Source organism: Taudactylus pleione, unplaced genomic scaffold, assembly GCF_031769625.1.
Source record: "Taudactylus pleione unplaced genomic scaffold, aTauple2 ptg000755l, whole genome shotgun sequence".
In the NCBI taxonomy this organism is placed as follows: domain Eukaryota; kingdom Metazoa; phylum Chordata; class Amphibia; order Anura; family Myobatrachidae; genus Taudactylus; species Taudactylus pleione.
In genome coordinates, this window is record NW_028285157.1 from 2,605,109 (window position 1) to 2,631,995 (window position 26,887).

General features: G+C 44.1%; 1 protein-coding gene across 1 annotated transcript in view; it reads left to right on the forward strand.

Moving 5' to 3' along the window:
• Positions 1 to 26,887, forward strand: part of SLC6A17 (solute carrier family 6 member 17) — a 116,920-nt gene that overhangs the window by 31,751 nt on the left and 58,282 nt on the right. Inside the window, exons 3-5 of the mRNA XM_088457312.1 lie at positions 4,505 to 4,662; positions 6,486 to 6,612; positions 11,197 to 11,378. Coding sequence (XP_088313438.1) covers positions 4,505 to 4,662; positions 6,486 to 6,612; positions 11,197 to 11,378 — 467 coding nt within the window. The remainder of the gene's footprint in view (positions 1 to 4,504; positions 4,663 to 6,485; positions 6,613 to 11,196; positions 11,379 to 26,887) is intronic.

Genomic DNA, 26,887 nt, shown 5'->3' on the forward strand with positions numbered 1-26,887 from the left:
GGCCGGCGGCGGCGCGCGCCCCCCCCCCCCCTGCGCCGCCGGTCCTACGGCGCCCAGGGCACATGCCCTGCTCGACCCCCTTAGTTACGCCACTGCATACAATTCCTGGACATGACGTGCGCAAATGGGTGTCTTAAGACAGGCTAGTGGGCGTCTGCATACACAGGGTTTTTTCCATGGTTAGTCCTGGCAGGTGGAGACTCACAAAAATAAGCAACAGTAATTTAGAATCTGACATTGACATAAATGAGCCAAGCTTGTGAATCTTCAGGGGACCTGCAGGGACATCAGGTGGAAGAAAATTAATTTTAATAACTTTGGGCCCGAGTACAGACAAAACAGAAGTCTTCTGGGAGTGTTTTTTTTTTTTTACTAGATGGAATGATGCTGCAGATGGCCATAGGCGTAAGCATTTCATTAGGGCGTGCACCCAAAGATTAATCCATCAATCGTAAACCACCTCTCATATACACTTCATCCATTAATCATTAACCTCATTTCATCATTATCATAATACTTCATTATCCCTCGCTCCAAGCTTATAATAGTATCTTCCACATGACTACCCTCACCCTTACTTACCTGGGCCACCTCGCTTGTCTGGTGTGGAACTTATAATTGATCAATTCCTTTCTGAGCACTTCTATTAGCTGAGCAAGTTTATATTTGATGCACCAGAATGTCAAACCCTGCACACAGCACTATGGGCCATCAATACAATGATCAGATCACAGCTCTCTGCTCTGTTGCCCTGAATACAAACAAAAAACCTAGGAGATAGGCATGGGACCTGACATTAGGGAGTACTTCGGGCCTGATTCAGAGCCGGTCGCTATTTGCGGTCGTTCGTTCAACAAAAAGGGGTGGCTATTCAAATGAACCGTTCGCTCTTTGCGGTCTTTTGACGACTCTATGTCTGAACGAGCTAACAAAACTTGCGGTTGTAATTTTGAAAAAGACGCCCCCTGGCCGCTCGCATCATACGCCATGTCCGCTATTTATTAGATTAATCGAGTACATCGCCCAGCGTATGAACTGCTCGCTATTCTTGTGGCTGGTGTTTGCTATCACAAATTTGCGAGCAGTTCTGGCTATAAAATAACCCAGTGACGCTCCTGTATTAATTATGCACACCCTTAAAACGCCCGTTTTGACCTTTAAGCACGCCTGCGTTCTGATTTCCACTCCCCGTTTTCAAGCACCTTCCCCTGTTACCACCCACATACGCCTCCTCCTGTCACTCATATTAGCAGGCATTCGCTATTTAGCGAACAAACGATTTTCGGCCGCACTGACTTTTTCGCGCATGCGTATAACGATCCGTACGCATGCGCAGTTGGTCAAACATCGCTTGGAGCGAATGAGCGGCCGCTTACGAGCGGCTCTGAATCAGGCCCTTAGTCTTGCCTATGACCATACCATTCTGTATATTCAGCAACCACCAACTTCAGGCATCTCCCCTTCTCTTTTGTGTATCCATATTTGCTCCACATTTCTCCTGTATACTATGTGGGATAGACCAAACCAAAAAATATTTACGCAATTGAGCTCTTTAGACAGCCTAATACAGTTTTGCGAAAATCCTCAGAAAACTGCTTTTCTCTGAGGATTTCCACATAAATCATATGTAAGAACAACCCTCTATTTTTTGTTCAGCAAGGAAGTCCCTTTAGGTTTCTATGGCGACTACCATCTGGCTGAATATATCGAGCTTCAAAAAGCATTACCATTGGCTACAATATTGCTCTCACGTGTGTATAACCTCTGCCAATTCCAAAACACGGCAGTGAAGACAGCAAATTATTGTCCCGGCAACATCATCTTAATACATTGCAGTGATGTCACTATTGACTGTTAACAATAAATTGCAATCATGAATACATTGTACTGACCTCAAGGCTGTCACAAAGGGGATGTAGTCAGCATCCCGAAAGTCAGAATCCCGACAGATTGTGGAGGTTGTATTAGGGTTAAAAGGAGACTTAGGGTTAGGGGTTGGGTTAGGGTTAGGCACTACCTTTTTTATACTTTTACATGATATGGTGCACTCTATCAATAGGTGAACATTACCCATTACATGAGTGTGTGGGAAAAAGTGTAAGTTTGCACATATGCAAACCAGACAGGCATATTTTCGCTTACATTCAACTCTGCATAACTAGCAGTTGCATTGACAAGCCTTCACTGAACTTTGCTTCTGTCATAGTTGCCTACCCTCCTGCATCTTGCAGGAGACTCTTGTTTCACTGTTGAGTCTCCTGCTGCCCCAGAAAGTAATGCAAGACCCCAGGATTCCCCTGCCCTGTCGGGAATCCAGACTGCAAATGCGCAAGTCCGGATATGATGGGGGCTGAGCATGGACGAAAGAACGCCACCAAGATGTCATGACATGTGAAGTCAGGATACTTAATAGGCCAGCCACCAAGGGGTTGTGGGTAGCGGTGGCCACCTCGCCCAACAGAGTCGACTCTGAATTTAAAAAAAATGAAAGCGAGGTGCATTAAAGATTAATAGGTCACAAAGAGGAAGGCCCTGACCCTGAGCTGTGTACATGGGCTGCTGCTTAATTAATAATTTGTGGGTTTGCTGACTGGGTCTGAAAAGAGATCTGAATATGTGTGTTGATGTAAGTTCAAGGGAGAGTTGTTAGGAGTGGATGTGATACAGGTGAAAAGTGGTTATTGTTATTTTTATCACCTACAAATGTAGGTCGTAGGGTGTTAGGAATGCAAGGTGCAGAGTAGCTGAGATATGGTGGCAGTAATATTGTGATGGAGGAAGCAGTTGTGCATTAGCAGTAATAGTGATGCAAGTGGCAGTAGAGTATTATAGCAGGTAGCAGTGGAGTATTAGAGGTATTAGTGGGGTGTGAGGTAACAACTGGGATGGAAGCAGAAGTGATTATGTGGTATCAGAGTAGCAGAGGCATATTTGGGAGTAGGAGTGGAGTATCAGGGAGTATCAGTAGAGTACTAGTGGGTAGCAGTGCTGGAGGTAACAGTGGGGTATCAGGAGCTATCAGTGATAGAGGAAGTGGTGGGATATCGGGAGACAGCGGTGGTAGAAGTTACAGTGTTGAGGGTAGTAGTGGGACACCAGGATGTAGTAGTGTTGGTTGCAGTAGTGCGGTGTCAGGAGGTGGCGTTGAGTGGTGGGGTGCCAGGCGATGACAGTATTGGATGTGGAGGGTAGCAGTGTGGTATCAGGGGTGACAGTGTTAAAGATGGCAGTGCTGGGGAGGGTATTAGTGAGTAGTGAGGGTAACTGCTGGAGGTTGATAGTGCTGGGTGGATAATAATGTGTGGTGCAGTGGGTAATGGGAGGTGAAAGTGATAGAGATGGCAGAGTTGGAGGTGGCCTCTGCTGTGGGTAGCAGGGGATAGCGATAGGCGACAGTGGTGGCAGTGCTGTGGGGCAACAGTGGGTAGAAAGAGAGAGTAACGGCCGCAGGGGTAGCAGTACTAGGGTAGCAGTACAGGTAGTGGGTAATAGTACTGGGGGTAGAAGATTCTGCACCTAGCATAGGGCTGGTGCCAGTGCTGATGAACTGCCACTGCAGGGCACACCCCTGAATGGGTGCAGCTAGACACGGCCTTTGAGTGGAGCATGGCACACCCCCTCGACCGCGCACCACATACTACTACCGACTATAGGGCCTGATTCAGACCTGCTCGCGAGCGCTGAGCGCTCGCAAGTGGGTCGATGTTGGCCCAGTGCGCATGCGCACGACGGAGCGGGCAAACCGTCGCTCCGGGTCTCGTACGAAAGGGGGCTTGCTGTCGATGTTGAGTGACAGCACGCCCCCTTTGGTGGGCGTGCCGGGGGCGTGGCTGCCCAGATGGAGGCGTTCCCATGGGAACGCCTACCGTCTGGGGCCGGCCCAACTGACATCACAAGTGATGTCAGCGGGAGTGCTTTCGGCTCTGTTTGAGCCGAAAGCACTCCAGGGCTTGCAGCAACGAGACCTTACCACAAGGGTCTCGTCGCAAGCCCGATGGTCGCGATGGTCTTGACCATCGCGACCATCTTCCTGGCCGCTCGCTATAGCTGTGGGTGGTCACCCACAGCTATACGAGCGGCCAAGAGGCTGCTCTAAAAATCAAGAAGGACAGCCCTGATTCAGAGCGAGCGCTCTGTCAGAGCGTCCGGCTCTGAATCAGGGTCATAATCTCCATGAAACTAGTTTTCAAAAGTAGGCAAGTTTGCCACTGAACAGCCCAGTTACGCGTCTTCAGTCAACAGTCGGACCATGCACAGTGCGTAAATACGCAAGAATCATTCTATATATTTTGAATATTATATAAACATAAAATATGACTAAATTGAAGATATAGGTCTTTATGAAGGAAATGAAACAAGTCCCTTAAATAAATGCTTAAATTATTATTTTTTTAATTGTCTTTTTACTTTATTATTTTAGTTATATTTCTCTTTATGTTACTTTATGTAGACTTTAAAGCTCTGTCTGATGTTAGTATTCTGACATCACTCTTTATTTCCCTAGGAGCCTATATGGTCCCCTACCTGATCTTGCTCATATTAATTGGCATTCCTCTCTTCTTCCTTGAACTGGCCGTGGGGCAGAGAATTCGCAGGGGTAGCATCGGAGTGTGGAATTACATCTGCCCTCGACTGGGAGGAATTGGCTATGCTAGCTGTGTTGTAAGCATTGGGTTCAAACATTTGTTTCTTTATTTAAATAAGCTATAGCTGTATTCTGCTAATTATTATGTAAATATGTTTTTTAGCAAGACAGTTTATTTAAAAATAATTTAAAACAATAAAAATAACCAAAAATAAATACAGATTAAAGTAGGACCAAGATATGTAAAAGAAAAAAAAAGGAGGTTGTGGGAGGAATCGCATAGGAAAGCTGCCTCCAAACAGTGTTGAACTGGGGCATGAAAGGCCCACTGGGGGAATGCAGTGGTAGGGGCCCATGCTTAAGAGGTGTGATCAGCCACCAGAGGGGGTGTGGCCAGCCAACACAGAGGCTTGACTAGCCATTAGAGTGCATGGTTTGGGCCTCTTTATAAATATAAAATAAATACTGATAGTGCAGGCATGCTATTGTTCCAGATTGATAACAGCAAAGCACTGTACTGAATATACCATAGCCCTAAAGCACATGATGGTGATCCTGTTTATATAAACTACATGTACTGTACTTGTGATAGGGGATCTCTAGAGGAGGGGGTGGGCCGTCAGGCAGTGGGGCCCACCAGGGATTTCCCCTGTACCCCTATCGGCCAGTCCGACCCTGCCTCCAAATGCCCGGATTGATATTTTACAATCGTGTAATTCACCACCCAAGCTCCTACACCGTCATCTGAAACCACTGGTTCCAGCAGACTCCTACACCGGCATTTGGAACTGCTTCTTCCAGGTTCCCAGGTTCCTACACCTGGAATCACTTATCCCAGTCTCCTACACCAGTTCATGGCACCAAATATTTCTGGGTATGTGTTGTAACACCTGCTGGATGAAGTTGGCTAATTCCCCACTGGCCGCTTACTGTTGACATGCAGAGAGCAGGGCTTGGAGACACAGGGCACAACTGCAGGACTGCCAGAGACCAGAATACGCTTTGCGCTATTCTAGTGGTCACAGGATACAAGCAGATGCAGGCATTATGGAAGCAGGGAAGATGTTTATTTGCTCCAATAAAATGTCTTCATAAAGACAATTAATTTTAGTCCAAAACAGGCAAAAAGTTAATTGAGAACTTAATTGAAACTGTGTTTAGAATTCCATCCTTAGTAACCATTGTTTCCCTCCATCTTATTGACTTCCTAGGAACTCAATAACCACAGTTTAAAATCATAGAAGGGGTTAGAAAGGTGTGAAAATATAGAAGGCACCTAATCTTGACAGATATTTTTGATTAATGTTCCTTTATTCTTCTCTATTGGCCGCCCCAGCTCTTAAAACACCCCTGGTGTCAACATGTATTGTGGTTTCACTAAATACAGTGCAGTGCTTCTTTCTAAATTGATACACATTAGACATTTTAATGCAGTTTAATTGAATAGTTTCAGAATTACTAATATATAATAAAACAGTTTTAGGACATCTTTTTAATCAAGATCTGAGCTGTTGGCCTGACAATATGAAGTGATTAGATATTTTTTTCTTTCTATACAGCTGCTTTTTTATATTTGTATGAACCTTTTTAAAGAATAATTTAAATAGTTTGGATGGCCTTTAATTTAATACTTACAAAGAACAAAAGAACATCTGAAGCCTCTGGAAAGTAATGCAGAGATGGCTGTATGAGCCTTTTTATCTCTTGTGCGCACTGATGAAAATTCCCAGTCATGATGTTCCTTTTGAAGAAAATTTACTAGGCATTTTATTCTATCTCTTAACATGTATTTATTGATTATTACATTATGCGAATCAAGAGTTAATGTAATTACATTTGGTATGACAGGGACTTTTCAGTGATCTTGGTACCATTGTGATTCTTTCCACATTTTCCTTAGGTCTGCTTCTTTGTTGGACTTTACTATAATGTTATCATTGGATGGAGCATATTCTACTTCTTTAAGTCCTTTCAGTATCCTCTGCCTTGGAATGAATGTCCAACTGTGAAAAATGGAACTGTTGCTAGTAAGTAATTGCTAATTTGAAAATGAGCATTCCATTATACACAGTATATTGTCCTGGGAACAGGTAGCAGAAGCCGCATCCCAGGGTAGATAGTGGCAGTAAGTGACATCAAAAGTTAGAAAAATGTTTCATCTAGCCACAGCTAGCTTTTATAGGCAATAAAGTAATATTACATCAACAGAATGAGTCCATAATAAATCCCGGCACTTACTAACAATAAGTTGCTCTCTGCTTGTGGGGGCTAGTGTGCAAACCACATACACAGTGGTTGTAAGAAAGTTGCTCTCACAATGGCCCTGATTCAGAGGTGGACGCAGTGTCAGCAAGTGGCTGACTTTAGACTCCACTTGTGGGCGTTTCAATACAAATCCCGGTGGCTGTGACATTTACATATATTTTCAAAATAGCGAGAGGCATTGCGTACACCTCTGAATAAAGCACAATATATTCAGGTCTCTCTCTCTCTCTCTCTCTCTCTCTCTCTCTCTCTCTCTCTCTCTCTCTCTCTCCAGAAGGCTGTTAATTTTGACCTTGCAGCTACTAATCAACCTGATGTCTTGCTGCAAGGCCAGAAGTATGTAGGTTACTTGCTATGCACATATCCTGGTTAGAAGATCCTGAAACCTCCCTCAAATAGACTTGTACAGATATGGAAAGGCAGCACTCAAGGATTTCAAAGTCATTACATTTTCCAAAAAGATGTTTCAGTTTTGTTAAACTGTGTTCAAGAATTGAAACACAATTTAAACACAAAACAGTAAGTAACAGTGGCGGCTCCAAAGGTGGGGCTGCAGAGCAGTTCAAAATTCAAATAGGGGAGCCACACCAACTGCCAGTGATTCCCAGCCGGCAATGTTTAGAAGGGCAATTCGTGTGGCTCCCCTTTTTGAATTTTGGACTGCGCTGCAGCCCCACCTCTGGAGCCACCACTGGTAAGTAACCTTATAAAGAGTAGCAACTACGAGTGTGTAAAGATGCCTGATAATGGCACCACTGAACTCCTTGTGAAGATGCAGAAGACGCATCCATAGCTAAAAAGGTGACCCAAAGAACCTAGTATCTCACCACATTGTAACTAGTAGAAAGTGAAGAATCTGTTACCAACATAAAGTTAGTCAAAACTATAGATGATAAATCACCAACCAAATAAAATAAACAAAATATTAGAAGTAATTGGCAGAAGAATATATGTTAACTTGAAACCTAAATGAAAGAAAGAAAAATTGAAAAGACCAACAACAAGATTTTTATATAAAAAGTAAGGTAAATCTATACGTATAAAATAAAGTCTCTGGTAGGCGTCTGTCTGTTTGTTCGTACTAATCTTGAGAACCACTAGGCGGATTTTGATGCAGTTTTCACTATTCTATAGAGCACAGGTTCTCAAACGGTTCGCAAACTCGGTCCTCACAAAATCACAAGTGAAACAATTTGCTCCACTTGTGGCTATTTTAAAATGTGTTAATGAGTAATGAATACACCTGTGCACCTGCTAGGTGACCTGGAAAACGTGATCTGTGTGTGGGGTCCTGAGGACCGAGTTTGAGAACCACTGTTATAGAGCATTTGTGGAAGAAGGTTTAGGTGTATGAAACATTTATGTATGACAAAAGGGAGCCCAGCAGTGAAGATTTTAGTGAAGCAAGTCAATGAAAAAATGGACGTCAGAGTGATTTCTTTTGCTTACGCTGCTTAAACCGTTAAAGATATGTCACAATGGTGGACTTTATTTCATACCATGTAGAGATTGATATGTATTATCCGTTTTTTCCAGAATCATTTATAGAAGCCCTGTTTACTGATACAAAATTGCAGTTTTACCCTTTTTTACCATTCCTATTTCATTTATGTGAAAAATTAGTCTTTAATTTTAAACGTGTAAAATTCCCGGTAAGAGTCGGCTTTGGCATGACAATAAATAAAGCACAGGGACAAACACTTAACGTGGCTGGAATTGAAATAGGTGGAGACAGTTTTTGTCATGGACAACTTTACGTGGCCCCTTTGCGTGTCATGTCAAAACAAAATCTTTTCCTGTTGATGTCAGGAGGAAAAATGACTAATGTTGTCTACAAGGTAATCTTATAAGACCTTGGTTAAAAAAAGATGTATATTCGTCGTAAATTCAAAATTGCTCCCGTACGAAGTTGGGGCGGGTCCCTAGTATAATATAAGTTATATTATATCTAACTTCCCCCACAGAAAAGATTTATTTACTGGGAGGTTGGAAAATAGACCCATTCATGTTAAAATCTTACAGTCTGAAAAAAAAAATGATTTCAGCAATAATTATTGCTACAGCTATTCTATTAATGCCAACCTGAAAAGGCCTTGACAGATCAGATATTAAACCAGTAAGATATTTACAACTATACTTGATTATAGGTCTAATTAGTTTAGATATAGATAACTTTCTGCACGTGCAGATGACCTCATCAGGAGGAAAGTTTATATGTCAGGTACTCTACTCACAGTTGGTTGAAGAGCTACCTGTTGCTTGTTGCCCATATAGAAGTACTCACAATATCAATCTATAGATTACTATCAGGACATCACTGTCTCAATTATTAATATAAATTATGGACAGTCCCTGAAGGGCAATAGGGTGTGGATTAAAAGATCTACACTATTTAGATAGACAGTCAAAAGATCGACACCAGCTGGTAGACAGGCAATATGTCGACAGGTACAAAAGATTGATATGGTTAAAAGGTCGAAACACAAAAGGTCAACATGGATGAAGATCAACAGATACAAAAGCTTGACATGGTCAAACAGTCGACATTGTAAATGACAACACAAAATAATTGACAAGTGATTTATTTTTATTCTAACCCTAATCTTCACCCTAACCCTCCCTACTGGTGCCTAACCCTAACCATTTGGGTAAGTACCTAACCATATCTCGTAAGTGCCTAACTCTAAAAAAAAAAAAAAGTGCAGCCATCTTGTATCGACCATTCAAATGTCGAACTTATGACAGGTCGACCCTTTGAACCTGTCGATCTTCATCCATGTCGACATTTTGTGTGTCGACCTTTGACCATGTCGACCTTTTGTACCTGTCGACCTATTGCCTGCCTACCAGTTGTTGTCTACCTAGACACTGTCGACCGTTTCATTGTCTATCCATTGACTGGCATCCAGGCAATATTCCATGGGTAGATACAAAGGAACAAAAACATCTGCACACAATAATATTATAGAAAACCCTTCAATAGTTTGGTAGATGAGGGGTGCTGCCAAAAGACAAATACAAGTATATATTCAATAGCCCCAGAGAGGGGGAAGAGAAAAGGTTGTCTATGGTATGGCGCACAGAGATATATATAAAAAATAAAAAACAATCTTTATTGGGTATACGTTAAAATGCCCCAACATGGGACATAGCCAGCGAAATAGAGGTTAAAAGTAGAAAAAATAATAATGATATGAAAATGTGAAAATAGCTGAAATTGGTGAAACATAAAAATTAAAGAAAAACCCTTGCAGTGTGACTGTATTATTATTCCTAGATCGTTATATGAGTGAAACTCGGAGTCAAAATGTCACATGTACAGACAAGTATTAATTTCAAGTAGTCTTAATTGGACATTGATTAAATGAGAAAATCCTTACGTATTTGCCCTTATATACGGGCAAATAGAAGAGTCTCAATTATTATAGTATGGAAGGTTTTATTACTCACATACTATCTCAATACAAAATCTTGTCCGGTTAATACATATTATTTCACATATGTGCTTATTGCCACTATACGATTATTTACTGTGAATCTCTCCACTATTGATATGGCTATATATTGTATCTATCAATTAACAATAGATCCCATAGAAGCAATATTAACTAGGGTAAGTGAAGACTTAATGGAATTGAATCACAGTATTCTTGTAGAGTAGTGACATTATATTACCCACAATGTGGATGAAATCCTACAGTGAACTGAGCTCATCTCAAACATAGGTATACTACTGAGGCCTCTATATAATATGAGTACCCTTCAGATATATTGCCAATATATGTTGAGATAGCATAAAGAGCATACTGTGATTGTACCAGGTGAATAAATTACTGCTGTTGTAGCTGTGCTACAAAAGTTTCATCACATGGATACAATCTTGCCAGTTGTGGGTTTCAATTGACAACGGAGTTTCTACATAGCCGTATTGCTCATATTAGAATAGAGTAACATGGTGTAAACTTGTTATATCATCATACATTTATATTATAACTTCTTTAGTTCACAACACATGTAGTACACACAGCGGGCGTTATATACATTTTTCACCATTTTGTGGCACATAGGAGCCCTTACAAACTTTTGCTATGGGGCCTTTAAATATCTAGTTACGCCCCTGCGGAAGGTTCTATTGCCGTCTATTAGTATGTACCACAAATGGTAATCAGAGTAAGGGCACATGAGCAGAACTATTAATAGAACACTGGTGAGAGTACATAAGAGAGTGTCCAGAAAATAAATTTTGATACATGGGCAAATTACATGTTTTAGATTTTGTTCTTTGAGTGACAAGTGCTAGCAAGTGAAGCGCTTAAACATATTTTAATTAAATATTTGTTTTCCAGTGGTGGAGGCTGAATGTGACAAAAGCTCAGCTACAACATACTTCTGGTACCGGGAAACTCTAGACATTTCAAATTCAATATCAGAAGGTGGAGGTCTCAACTGGAAAATGACCTTGTGCTTATTATGTGCATGGAGTATTGTGGGAATGGCCATGATTAAAGGCATCCAGTCATCAGGCAAGGTAAAGGAGAATCTGGTGATTTTTATCTGTGATATATTAAGTTGGAATATTTAAGCATTTCTGCTATACAATAGGTACAAAAGATTTGGGAGTAAATTTACTAAGCAAGGAGCCACTTCTCTGCATATTTAATTAGGAATTTTAACACAGAAATTATTAAATAAGAAAAAAACTGAATTTTTTTGCTTTGAATAGTATTGCTGTTTTACATTGTTTTGCCTAAACACTCTGAGAAGTGGTTACTTTTTGAAGCTGCGGTTTAGTAAATGTATTCCTTGAACGCAAAACCTAATCTAGCAGAGTAGGAAGTTAATAATGCAATTTCTACTATCAATCCATATATTTAAAATCAAATGTCCTGACAGACTCACTGGGCGATATTCAATTGTTATAGTGCGCCCGATCTCCCGTCTAAAGTGACAGGAGATCGCGGGGCGTTAATTCAATTGTTGCTGTATTTCACACTGATCGCGCCCAATCTGGTCGGGTTTAACCGCGTAAAATGGCTACCCCCGACCAAAGTGCTGGGTGCGATCACGAAAAGTGGCGTTTGGGCGCCCAAACAGGTCACTTTTTGCCCATTTCAGCTTGTACCCCCTGGCAACTGGTTGTGCCCGACAGGAGAAACAATTGAATAGCTCCTGTCGTGCGCGTAAAGGGGCAAAACAATTGAATACCGCCCACTGACTCATCAACGCCCAGTCCATACTACTGGACCTAGAAACATGAAAATCTGGGAGTATATGCCTTCCATGACACAGGTACCCACTACGCAGGGATTTTTCAAAATTCGACTCCTAAGGGGATGAAAAGGACTAAAATGTTTCCTTCCCCCTGTGCAATGTCCTCACTGATTAACTCAGCACAGTTCAATCTTCAAACACCAACTGTCATCCCAAGTGCTGCCAAACATCACTGGCAGTTGTTGTGGCTTCCCTATTTGAATAGCAAGGGAAGGGAATGTGTTACTACACAAGTTTGGGAGGGGATTGTGTTAGTACAGGTGTGAGTGAAGGAATGTATTGCCACAGAGGCAAGAGAAGAAATTGTGTTACAACAGCAGTGAAAAGGGAATGTGTTACAACTTACTATAGAGGTGAGGGAGGGGATTGTGAAATGTGTTACTACGGAGTGAGGGAAGGGAATGGCTTACAACACAGATGCAGTTTGTACATAGTGGGGATATTTTCATTAAAAACTAAAATATCCCCTGCAATTTGGATACATAATAATCGTGACTAATAATCCACGATTATTAGTACATAGGCCCTCATTCAGAGCCGCTCGTTAACAGCAGTACGCTCGTTGCGTTCCGATGTTGACTAACCGCGCATGCGTCGGTGTAACACTGCGCATGTGCGTACGGCAGATTGCGAGTTTTTTTGGCCTCGTTCCTAAAATAGCGTACAGGAAGTGACATGTCAAATGTGATTGACAGAACAGGGCGTTTTAGGATGTTGACGAGGGTGGAGATGGAAAAACGCAGGCGTGGCGAGGCGTTTTTGGGGCGTACATACATTAGCAGATGCGAGCGTAAAATGTGTACGGACCGACTCCTACGTCACTGGATGATCCTCTTTCCCTTCCAAATGCTCGCACAGCTTAGGGTCTGGATTACTCGACCACATTGGCGATGGCCTTCTCCTCCGTCCCGGGACTCCACGATGTTGTTGCGATTAATCGCGGGAGGGCAGAAAAGCAATTAGTGTTGGATTGAGATCCGGCTTGGTATGTGTTTTGAAATCAGTTTTTTGGGATAGCACAAAACCGTACGCAGGTGGAACTCAGAGCTGCTAATGTCAGGATGACACAATCAATTTGCGTACATTTGTGGGGGTTTATTTTGCCCGCAATTTGGTGGTTAGGGCCTATTGTAACAATAATGTCATCATGTTTTCAGTTTCGCACCATTTTATTTGTGCCTCTTGAATTTGCCTAGTTATATGAATTTTTAAACATACCTTAAAGAGCCCTTTTTTTTTTTGGGCAAGTTTTTGCCTTTTGGCCCAGGATTAAATGTAACCCATTTGTACAATAATTTCACAATCCAATGTCATTTTTTAATTTCCAATTTATTGCTCAAACAAAAAAACATAATTTAAAAATTTTGGGGACATCTTTTTTGCCCAAAGATATGTTCCAAAATCAAACAAATTGGCCCAACATAACTGTTGACATAAACATACAACAAAAAAATAAAAACATTTCACAAGAAAGGAGAGGGAAGTTTGGCCCAGAAAGGAATATGAGCCAAGCACAGAAGGATTGTGGGAAAAGTCACCATTGCTGTCACCGTTTTTTCACCCGTTTGGATGGGGGAGGGAGGGCGCCAGACCGGGTCCGGGATGTCATCGCGCTGGCCTGTCCAGAGGCAGATGTTGTGGCCTCTGGACTAGGCACAGGGCTAGGCACATTTGGAGGATTGGCTGATGTTGTGCCAGAGGTGGAGGATCCTGATGTTCCGGCAGGAAGGGAGGTCGGCTCCACCATGTGCTGGCGAACGAGCTGCTCCAGGGCATTGGCGATGCGGATGTTGGCCCTGGTATTTTCCGCCAGGGCCTGACCAATGGTCACGTTGGCCGCAGCATTTTGCTCCAGGGCCTCAGCCACCCGTAGCAGACTGGCGTCCATCCTCTGCAGAATCTCCGTATGGGAATCCGATTTGAAATTGAGTTCTGTGAGGAGGGCCACTGCCTGCGAGGGGGATTGCCCTGGACTGGCTTCTGCAGGGTCCTCAGCCGGATGTACTGGTTCCTCCCCTGCAGAGCCAGCAGAAATTCTGTGGCCAAGGCTCCCCTCTGGAGCAGACTCATCCGCCTGTGTCTCTGTTAGGAAAAAAGAGAAAAGCCTCACATTACAATCTACATATTGGCACAATAACATTTCAGAGTTGATGACATCCAAAGATTTACCTGGGACAACATGAGGAGCCGCAAAGTCTGGCATGTCCGTATCCATGTTGGACACGCCAAACACCTCCACAGGCTGCACACACCCCTGTGCCAGCTCTTCTAAATCCGTCAACTCCAATGACACAGGGGTGGGACCCCCACCTGTCCCCCTTGCATGCCTAGCCCTGTCCGCGAGTTTTTGCTTTAGGCGATATTTGAAGTCGGCCCATCTGTGGGGAAAATTGGAAGCCATTATCCTTTGGTTTAAAATGGGGTTTGTTTTTAGGGGGGGCAAGGGTTTACTTACCGCCGTTTGACATCCCGGGGCTAGACGGACATAATCACCCACCCTATTGACAGCAACGGCTACCTCTTCCCACATTCTCCACTTCTGGCTTAGACTCATATTCCTGTCTGCCTGTGGCAGGATGTCCACACACTTCTGGATCAAAACCTCCATCTCCTTTCTTGTGAAATGTGGCTGCCTTTTTTTTTTGGCCGCTTTGGCCGGAATACTGGGCCCAGCAGCCTCTTCCATGTCATCCTCCTCACCTATTTGTGTAAATTTTCAGAATTCACAAAATCACAACTTGTATAATCTTATGTTTCAAATTAATCATTGATACAAAATGCATGAAAGACTTACCGCCTGACTCTTGGGCATTGTTTCCCTGGTCTGTCGCCATGTCTGAGGTCCAAACAAGAAATACACCAGAATTTTAATGTGTTTTCGTGACGTATTTATACATGCGTCCTTATTTTGCGGCCGCATCATTGATTGTGCGGCCCTATGATCCCTCCTTAATTTGTGCGGGAATCAAAACACTATTTATGGCTTGGTGTGTCTCAAGTCGAGGTGGCGTTTTTGGATTGTTGGAGGTTATCTTGGCTGGAGTTTATTGATTGCGTAGAAAGGAGTTGGCGGTTGGAGATTCGTTTGTTGGTTAGATTTGCGTTTTTATTTTCCGTTATCTTTGTTGGTTTATATTTTTGGGACCTCGTTTCTTGATTTGGTAAGTTTTGTGAAGTCTAACTTTTGTTCAATTGTTGTTTCATTGTGTTTCTTATTTTTTGTAAATTTTGGATCCATAATTTCTTCTATTTTAGATTTTGATTATTTTCGAACCAAAAGACCTTTTGATTTTGACTCTTATATATTTGCTCTTGGTAAGTCCATTTTTTATCTTGTATTTGCAAACTAATTAGTGCATTTTTAGTAGTTACTCTTGTGACTTGTATTAGCGAACTAATTAGCGCATTTTTAGTAGTTACTCTTGTGACTTGTATTAGCGAACTAATTAGCGCATTTTTAGTAGTTACTCTTGTGACTTGTATTAGCGAACTAATTAGCGCATTTTTAGTAGTTACTCTTGTGACTTGTATTAGCGAACTAATTAGCGCATTTTTAACTGCTTAATAATCATTCTAACTTTTTGGTGGTTTCTCTTTCGCTTTTTGTGCCAACATTTTGACCCATTTTGATGTACTGTGTTAAATGTCGCTTTGCTGTTTTACAAAATGGGTGTTTTGCATATTTTAACTTTGGTCTAGCACAAAATTTATAAACAAAAATGCACAGAGTGAAATGTGTCAAATAATTTTGGTGTTTATTTTCAGTTTGGACGTATCATGACAATACCCCGGCATGTAAGCAGCAATGGATGGTATCATCAAGCTAAGTTGTTTTAATATAGTTTTGGGGTGGGTCAAAAGCCTTACTTTGAAATATTTGAATTTCAGGTTGATCTGGGGCGGATTGTTCTGGCCATGCTCCCGGAAGCCGACCAACCTCAATCTCGTCCCAGGCGTAGGCATGCAAGGCCCCAGATATTTCGAACACGTGTCACCCTTTTTGGAATGCCTGATGATGAGGTTTTAAGACGCTACCGTCTACCTCCCAAAATCATCATAGACACTCTCTCATTAATAGTGATCTTGAGCGGCAAATTGACAGTCCAACAGCAATACCACCACTTACGCAATTTATGGCGGTGTTACATTTCTGTGCCTCAGGATCGTTTCAAACAACGGTGGGAATAGTGGCGGGCATCTCCCAATCCTCCTTTTCCCGGATCCTGAGGGCAGTGATGGAGGCACTTTTCAAGCACCGCCATCATTTTATTCAAATGCCTTTGGATATGGGTGCCCTTAGTGTGGCCACGGCCAATTTTTACCAAATAGCTGCCTTCCCACACATCATAGGGGTTGTGGATGGTACTCACATACCACTTCAGCCTCCAGCACGGCTGGAGGCCATATTTCGAAACAGGAAACACTATCACTCCCTGAATGTAATGGTGGTATGTGATGCCTCCCTCCAGATCCTGTCCCTGAATGCTAAATTACCCGGAAGTGCACATGACTCCTTCGTCATCCGGCAATCAGGGATATGGCACAAATTAACCAACCTACAAGCTGGTGATGCGTGGCTTCTGGGTAAGTGGAGACCTTTAGTACATAACAATGTTAAGCTTGATACACAGTGTTCCTGATGTTGTCTATTCTTTTCCATAGGAGACAGTGGATGTCCTGGCTGCTCACTCCTTATTTGGCTCCCACACCAGGCCCACAAAGTGCGTTTAATTCCGCAATTACAGCCACCAGGCAAGTGGTGGAGCGCTGTATCGGCCTTTTAAAAGGCCGATTCCGATGCCTCCACCGCTCTGGTGGCGAGCTCATGTATTTGCCGGATATGGTGTCGAAAATTGTGGTCCTGTGTGGGATATTTCACAACATCGCCATAAGGAGTGGTGTCCCAATGCAGCCAGAGGATGCCTTACCTGAGGATGGCCCCCCCGAGGTTGGTCGGAGGTCAGTATGTGGGGGGGCCATACGCGATGATGTGGTGGCCAGATTTTTTAGGTAAGTTTTAACAAAACAACAGTGTTTATACCTAATGTGTTTGTGTTTGTTTGCGAACATCTAATTTTGTTTTCTTTTTTTCACCATCTTCTGTTTGTTCACATAATCTTTGGCACTACAACACTCACTACTTCATGCTACCCTTACCAAACCTGGATCTGGTCATTTTGGGCATATATTCTGGAACCCATATCGCAACGCCATGTTTGTGGAATCATTTTGGCATGGTCCTTCATCAACCAGTTCTTGATTTGTTTATTTATTTATTTTTTTTATTGGTATGTGTTGTATTTGAGATTATCACTGTGTGTTTTTTTTGTGAGTGACCACTTTGATTTCTCAGTTATGTTGTGAATAAATGTTTGGAGAGTTAAATGTTCTTCCTTTTTTTGGACGTTACCAGCAAGTGTAACCAGGTTAACACACCTTACATTTGACTAAGGGGTAATCCAGTACTGACGCCAGTTGAGCAAAAATGAAATATGTTTTCAGGTTCCCAACCCACACCAAAAGGAAGCCTGTCCAATCATTTGGCTTTGTAAGATTGGCCTAAGCAGCTTGCACACCAACTAGGAACCTGTAAAATGTAGAAATATCTAATTGACACTACACACAAAAAGGGAAATGACATTGTTACTGTTATGTGTTTCTTGAGGGTGTTTTACATACAAATACAAAACACAATCTAATTTAACAAAAATGCAAAACCTTGCAGGAACAGTCTACTTATGTCAGGGTAAACTATCTTTGGTTTTGAAAAAACGAATGAGGCAGAACGTATATTAGAATTAAACAATTTATTTTGAAAAAGAAAAAAAAAAAAAAAAAATACTGCCGAAGGATGCCAGACAGCCGGTCAAGGGCCACAAGCACCCCAATTAGATTTTGGCGCATGTGTGCCACACATTCTTCGACCTCTTGCCGACGCCTCTGTTCCTCTGTGGGTGAGAAAAGTGTGTGGATTAATAAAACAATAGGGAATCCACATTAAAAAAACAAAAACACAACGAAATCACTCCAAAACCAAAAAAAAAAAAAAAAGGGGTGCTGCAAAAATTACAAGGCCTATGTAGAAATTCCCACAGGTGTGATATGTGTATGTTGAAATCAGCAGGAAAAGGTAAAGGCAAACTGCTAAATCACCAAAAATCAACCCAAAAAGCACGAATAAAGGAACGACACATGATTACATACAAACAGTTTGTGCTTAAAAAAAACGCGAAAGAAAAACATACCGGTAGCCAAAACGGCAGATCCGGAAGTCCCTCCATCTTCATCCTCGGAGGAGCCTTCATTCCCCAAAGAACGGGGCGGGGTTATCACGGACTCCGGGGAGGGGGTAATTGGAAGAGGGGTGGTTGGAGGAGAGGGGGAAGTGGGACGGAGGGGAAGGAGGCCCGACAGTTCCGGGAGAGGGTCTTGGAAGGCTGGGGAGGAGGGGGGAAATAGGGGAATTATTTGGGGTGGAGTGTTGGCTGGGGGTTGGTGAGAGTGGGCGGGACCGCCGTCTGGCCGGACGGTGACGGCGTAGTCTTGGCTGTCCCCCTAAAAGATGTCAAACAAATTGTGGTTAGTTTCTGGCCAAATCCTGGCCAAATAACATTTTAAAATCACCCACCACCAACAAAAAACATGCAAATATGAGTAGAATGAATAAATCAGAAATAGAGGGAAAACATGGCCATGCAGATATGAGGAGAATGAATAAATAGGACAGACATGAAAACATGCACACGCAGATATGAGGAGAATGAATAAATAGGACAGACATGAAAACATGCACACGCAGTTTGCCCCACAAAGACAAACATGAAAACCACAATACATAACACTTACTTTCCACTATCTGCATGCGAAAGCATGCCAGCAAGCGGGGCGTTCGCCGTTGAAGGTCAGACCACCTGCGCTCCAGCTGGCCGATGTTGCGGCGTGAGCCGAAGGAGCGCAGGCGGGCCCGTGCCTCCGCATACGCGGAACGCTTCTGCCGGTTGGTGATGGGTGGAGGCTGGCTGGTGATACGCCGATCCATCACCTCCGTTAGCACCAGCAGCTCGCGCCTGGTGAATGCGGAGGCTCTCATGATGGCAATGGTGTTTTTCATAAAAATCATTTTTGATAAAGTGTGCAAAAAATTTCTGATTGGCTAATGTATCTTGGAAATTAACAGGAGCAATTTTATTGGTTAGTGTATGAGTCATGTGTTCGACAGGGCCAGAAATCTCTGGAGAGTTATGATAGGCTTGATGCAGTGACATGCGTAAGCAAATTTAAATAAAGAAATGAACCCCGGGAAATATGCGGGGATCCACAGCAATAGAACAATTGTTTAATTGTGGCTAACATGTTTTTTGAGCAATAAAAGCGAATGTTTAAGCTGTACGTATTCTGCGGGTAAACACAAACACGGACAAGAGTAAAGTTTCTTGCATTGTGTTGAAAAAAAAAAAACAATTAAGCTAATTGATACATTGATTGGCATGATACGATTGATGGAGGTAGGCAGAATAAAGGAGCAGGTAATCGACATCTGACAAGGCCACTTCCGGTTTATACTTGTGCGTGCGTTCCCTTCAAGCTATTTCGGGGATGTACGCTCGCTATTTCGCACGCTCATTAGTTAGAGGAGGGGTCGTCTGAGTTTGGGGAGGATTTTTAGATGCGAACGAAAATACGAGCGAGCCCTTGAATTTAAATATTTTTGTACGTACGCCTAACGTACGTGCGCCCGCTTGCGAGTGGGTCTGAATGAGGGCCATAGTCCGCTAAATCTGGATCATTAACACTGGTCCATCTAAAATGACTGACCTGAAAACTATAGCTAATGTATAGTAATTTTCTATGAAGTAACCTGCAAATTGTGAAGACATTGATTATTTATTAGACCTTTAATTCTTTAGACCATCCAGTTCCTAACCCTGAGCGGGAGATTCAAATTTTGTGTGTGAGAATTAATGAGCGAAAAGTTTTGCAATTCAATTCTTCTGTACGCTCATTAATTATCGCCCTCTTCACGCCCCATTAGACCGGGTTTAGCCATGTAAAACGGCTAAACCCATCTAAAATTCTGGTTAAGGCGTCCTAACCATGGGTTTCTCACATGTTTCTTCTCGCACCCTCCTTAGGGAGCAAGCAGAAATGTTGGCGCCGGCGGCTATCTCGCTCAGACGGAGCAACAATTGAATTGCTCCGTCAGGCACCTGAAAAAAATAGCTGCCACAACAATTGAATCTCCCCCTCAGTGTTTGGTTCCTTTCCCCTCCCTCTTTATCCACTTTATACCATGGTTTATAATGTTATTTTTGGGGAGAGGTGAGAACTGAGTAAAAATACAGCAGAAATCTCTAACCAGTTTCTGTTCTCAAGTTCATTGTTCTCCCTAAACTCAAACTACAAACTGTACCAGTGGGGCACCAATGCCTCTTGGCTGCCATCACTGATGGAAGATGAGGAGTATTGGACCCTGTGTACATAGCAGTCTATCTTTTTGTTTGTTTCCCCACTTTTGTCTCCTGTGTATACTGAGCTCAGAAATGACACTATTTCCATGTGGGTATGGACAGTTAGCATTTACCGACATGTAATAAAATAAAAAAACTGGGGAGGGTTAAGGTGCCTATCCATTAGGCGACCTGAAAGTCTGAACGTCTAGTGTTCAGACCTTCAGGTCGCTGAGGTGCGGGCACCGCACTGAACAGCGTTCACTGAACGTCATTCAGTGAAAAAGCCCAACCTCCTATCCCTGAACATGCTGAACCTGACGAGCGTCGTCAGGTTGACGGGCATGTTCAGTAGATAGTTGGGGACTGCAAGGACCCAGCGTGCACACGCATCGCTGGTCCTTGCCGGCTATCCATTACCCGACTTTTTGAATAAGGCGACCAAAACTTCTTGGTTTTGGTCGGATTATTCACAAAGTCGGGTAATGGATAGGCCCCTTAAGTCAGTATCAATGATTTTAGGGACAGCAGGGAGGGGTTTGGGAGGGCTAGGTTGGGCATTTTGGAAATGTGGCTTTTTCTCTTTGGCATGTTTTTTATATTTTTGAAGGCATCCATGCAGTGTAAGACACTTGTGAAATTAAAGAAAAAATCTGGTGACTTCTTAGCCCTGGCACCCTATAGGGCCCTCTCTTCAGAAGGACGCTGTGGGGAAAATATTGGAAACGGACATTTTCAAACTTTTTTTTTCTGGGAAAAAAAATGCTCAGTTTAACCGTTAAAGTGTACCAGTTGCTTTGTTACAATAAACTAAATGTGTACACAAAAAAAAACTATGAAACACTATGGGGCTTGGTTTTGTCTTTAAAGTGATTGCTGCTTTAAAAATACAGAAAGACTCACAGGCATTCCCGCAGCAGCTGCAGTTAACAACCTATTACATAAGCCCCTATAACTATTCAGAGACCAAAAAAAAAAAATGATTGCGCAAACTACAGAATACCAAAGGCCAAGTGAAGTATTGAAATATACGCTGCCTGTCAAACACACGTAATCTGAACAGTGGTCCACAATGGAATTGTCCTTGATTAATCTGATATGTGACGCTTGTATATCTGTAAGCACCTACTGTATGTCTGTATATGAACTACAACAGAACTTGGAAAGAAAAGAGCTGCTGCCGCTACATTGTAGCACTTCATATACAGATTCAGAGGGATATATTCATCAAAGTTCGTTTTTACCTTCGTTTTGATGTTCGATTTAGCTCACCTCAAATCGAATCAAATCGAAAGTACAGGAATCGGTATGAAATACCGCCGTCCCTCTGGCCGGCAGTTCGAAACCCGGCCGCGGCAGGCTGACAGAAGCAGAGATCCCGTCAGCGGAAGCCCGACAGCGCTGGAAACCCCGACCGTCCGCAGGTAAGTAAAAACTAACCTAACCCTAACCCTCCATAGGCGTACCTAACGCTAACCTCCCCCCAAGTGCCTAAACCTAATCCCCCCTGTAAGTGCCTAACCCTAACCCCCCCTTCCCCGCTGCCTAAACCTAAGTCCCCCGGGGGGTGCCTAACCCTAAGTCCCCCCCGGGGGTGCCTAACCCTAACCCTCCCTCCCCCTAGCCTAACCCTAACCCTCCCGGGGGAGTGCCTAACCCTAAGTCCCCCCCGGGTGCCCTAAACCTAACCCTCCGCCCCCGCGGCTGTCCACTCGCGGCGGCCGGCGTCCATTCGATCTGGATGCCGGGCGCCTGTCTCCCGGCGTCGGGAAAATGACAGGCGTCTAAATATAGACGCCTGTCATTTAACCCTCGCCGGGATAAAGCCGTCGGGAAGCCGGCTGTCAGGATTAAGACAACCGGTTTCCCGATTGCATCCCTCTTCAAATCCCACATTTACTAAAATTCGATTTTAGAAGCCTTTTCTGAATCGAAGTCGATTTGGTTCGATTTTGTACAGTGATTTGATGTAAGATTTTGCATGTTCATGTACAAATCGAACACCAAATCCCACTTCAAAACGAACTTCAAAGCCCCAAATGAATAGCTTCATGCTTTCATTTTCAGCATGAGCAGTTTGATTTCACACAGATACATACATACATCAGTGAGATGCATGCATGAATCTTACTGTAAAATGGTTGTGAAGTGTTCATTTATTTTAGAAAATTACGTGGGGTTCCCCCCCCCCATAATCCCTAAATACACAACCAGCCCCGGACTATTCATAGCCAGCCCTGGTTGTGTAAGTACAGGGAAAAAATTGCGTAGGGTATCCCTGTTCTTAGCACAAGCAGAACCAGGGTCAGATCCAGTCCTGGTTCTGGAATTACAGGGTACCCCTGTAATTCCCACAACCGGCACCGGACCCTTTCTAGCAGGGGGGGGGTAATGTCACAGCCAGGGAAACCCTATCACCGGGTTCCCCAGCCGAAACATTACTCCTGACCGCTAGCCAGCCCAGGCCGGGGATCCTTGGGGAGTTGGGTACCCCCCAATAAAGGGGTCCCCCTCTCCAGGGCACCCCAGGCCTAGGCTGACAGCCTGAGGCTATCCCCGCTGCCCGTGGGCGGTGGGTGGCGGGTTGATAGTGTAAGTGTAGTGTAAAAAAAGATAAGTGTAAACATTGTCTTTAGGAGTAGAACTGCAGGTCCCAGCAAGCCTCGCCTGCATGCTGGTACTTGGAGAACCACAAGTAACAGCATGCGGGGCATTAAGGGCCCGCTGGTACCTTTAGTTCACCTGTAAAGAAATGTTTAAATAAACACAATACACACACACCGTGACAGTATAGTTTTAATACATACATACACACTCACACATACTCACCTACATTACTTGGACTGGTCCCCTTCTCCCTGTAGGCATCCTAGGTCTTCGTAAAATAAAAAAAAAGCGAAAACCCGAGTCACGCAACAGGTAACAACCACGATGGTTGTTACCTCCCGAATGAAGAGCTCAGACGCAGCTCTTCCCTTTGTAGGGCCGTGTCTGAGCGTTGGCTGAGAGAGGTCTCACCCTGCCTCTAACAGCCAATGAACGTCTCCCACCATTGAAGTCAATGGTGGGAACCGCAGAATCAACTTTAGTAACCCTGCGTCTCTCACCATTGACTTCAATGGGGGGAGTCTTTCATTGGCTGAGAGAGTCCCCAGAAGAGACTCAGGACCTCATTCAGAGTCGGTCGTTGCGGCCGCATGGTCGTAAGGTAAAAGGGGCCGTTATGCAAATGAAGCTCGCAAGTTGCGTCGCAAGTTGCTCGCAAGTTGGATCGTTAGCTGGACGAGCAAGGGTAGGATGTGGCCGTAAGACTAAAAATACGCCCCCTTCTCATTCGCATTACACGTCATCTCCGTGCATATAAGGATTAATTGAGACCATCGGAGCTGGTCGTAGAGCTTAAGGTTGACCATACCCTCTCTTAAGCACTACGATCAAGTCAGTGTAAAAACCTCCCATGTCACATGTGCCATGACACTACTTAGTTAATTATGCACTCCCATAAAACGCCGTTTGCATAGTCAGGGACGCCTGCGTTCGGATCTCCACTCCCCCGTTCACAAGCACCTTCCCCTGTTACCACCCACAAATGCCTCATCCTGTCACTCAAACTTACGACCTGGCTGTGGGCCTGATTCAGAGCCGCTCGTAAGCGGCCGCTCGTTCGCTCTGAGTGATGTTCGCACAATTGCGCATGCGTATGGGTCGTAAAGCGCATGCGCAAACCAGTCATTGCGGTTGGAAATCGTGCTCTCAAAAAACAGCGAGGGGCTGCTAATTTGATTGACAGAATGTACCGTTTGTGGGTGGTAACGGGAAAGTGCTTGAAAACGGGGGAGTGGAGATCCGAACGCAGGCGTGCCTAACGGTCAAAAGGGCGTTTAATGGGAGTGCATAATTAGTAAAGGAGCGTCATCGATCACGTCACTTGGTTGTCTTTTAGCCTGAACTGCTCGCAGTAGTAGCGGTAAGAAAAACCTACCACAAGCACTGCGAGCAGTTCAGATGCCTTTCGATGTACCCGATTAATCTAATAAATACCGGAGATGACGTGTGATGCGAACGGCAAAGGGGCGTCTTTACAAAATAGCAAGCGCATTTTTTGCTCGCTCAGACATAGAGGTGTCAACAAACCGCAAAGAGCGAGCGCTCAATTTAAATAACCGCCCCCTTTTTGGAACGACCGTCCGCAAATAGCGGCCTGCTCTGAATCAGGCCCTGTGTTCACGGAGAGAGCAATTTCTGATCGTAATAGCTAGTTTGCGCATGCGCATTGCGAGTTTTACGCATGCGCAGTTTAGCGAACATCGGTGGCATACGACTGAGCGGCCGCAACCACCGACTCTGAATGAGGTCCTCAGTCACATATCAAATTAATCAGCACAGTCTGCAAGTGCGCACTATTCACATTGCATTTCAATTTAGATGCATTTTCGTCAAAAAAATACGGCTGGCGCTACCAGAGTCTCACTCAACCTGGCGCACCAAGAGGGGCTGTTTAGCACAACTGCCACAACGGTGTGTAATGATCCAGCTGTACTTTGTTGCATTTGGTGTGAAAGGTCTTCCTCATAGAATTTGTAATACATTTTTATGAACATCAGTTTTTCCACATTTTGAGGAAGTAACCTCCTACGCCAAGCGCTCACAAGGTTCCCAGGTGTGCTAAACATTCTTTTTGAGTACACAGTGGAGGGTGGGCAGCTTAAGTACACCAAAGCTGGTTATACAAGGGGCTCCAAATTGCCTTTTTTTCTCCCAATAATCAAAATGACTGTGTGACATGCTAATTTGTACATAGGCCCTCATTCAGAGCCGTACGCTCTGAGCAGAGCGCACGCTCTGAATGAGGGCCGCCCTCCATAAAAATGGAGCGTCCTCCTGGACGCTCGTATAGCTGTGGGTCACCACCCACAGCCTATACGAGCGTGCAGTTTGATGGCCGCGATGGTAGGGATGTCAGTGGGCCGGCTTCTGACGGGAGGTGTTCCCTTAGGAACGCCCCCGTCAGGGAGGCACGCCCCCGGCACGCCCACCAAAGGGGGCGTGCTGTCAATCAACATCGACAGCACGCCCCCTTTGATCAGACACAACGAGCGAAGGAAAGTCCTTCGCTCGTCGCGTCTGGCGCATGCGCACGACGGAGCTCCCTCCGTCGTGCGCATGCTCAGTGCAGAACATCGACTCACTTGCGAGCGGACAGCCGCTCGCGAGTGGGTCTAAATCAGGGCCATTGTCTTTAAAATAATCCTCCACTATTCTATTGATGCTTAGTGTATCAGACTAAGGACCTGATTCAGGCCCGCTCGCAAGGTGCGTACGCTCGCTCGATGCGTATGCAAATTCGGCTAAGTGACAGCAAGACAGGTGATCGCTATGTTCTGGGGTGCGATCACCCTGTGTATGCAGACGCCCACCAGCCTGTCTTTAAACGCCCACTTATAAACGTCATCTCCAGGATGTGTATGTAACCATCGGTACGATCGGGTACCATCGGATGCGAACGCAGCGCTTGTGGTTGAGCATACCCTACGGCAAGCACTGCGAGCACTTCAGTGTAAATTCTAGCCAGGCGACGTGTACACTGCGTCTTAATTATGCATGCCTCTGCAATGGCGTTGAGAAGCTCAGGCACGCCTGCGTTCACACCATAACTCCCCCGTTTTCAAAGACCAACCCCTGTCACCACCCACAAATGGCTTTTCCTGTCACTCACTTAGCTGGACAGTCTATGTGCAGCATGCAAACGCTTCCTGATCGCTCGAACTGGTTCGCGCACGCGCAATGCGATGCGTACACATGCGCACATTGCGAAACATCGCCAGCTACGAGCAAACACTTCCTAGCAAGCGGGTCTGAATTGAGCCCTAAGTCACTAGTACTGGTATGCCGCTCCTGCTCTTCTATCGACTGATCCATATTGGCTCACAGCACTCCTATTTATTTATTTATTTGTTAACAGTTTCTTATATAGCGCAGCATATTCCGTTGCGCTTTCCAATTGTAAACATCAATAGAACAAAACTGGGTAATAACAGACAGATATATAGGTAGGAAGGCCCTGCTCGCAAGCTTACAATCTATAGGGAGTAATGGTGACACCCTAATGACGTTAGATTTTTTAAACGCACAAGTTGTTTTTTTTTTAAACAGTGCCTGAACACACAACACTGTGCCTCTCAGCGTTCCTAGTAATGGTGGCACCCTAATAACATTATATTTTTAACACCAATTTTAAAAATAATTTATTTGTAACAGTGCCGTAACACACAACACACTGCCTCACAGCGTTCCTAGTAATGGTGGCACCCTAATAACA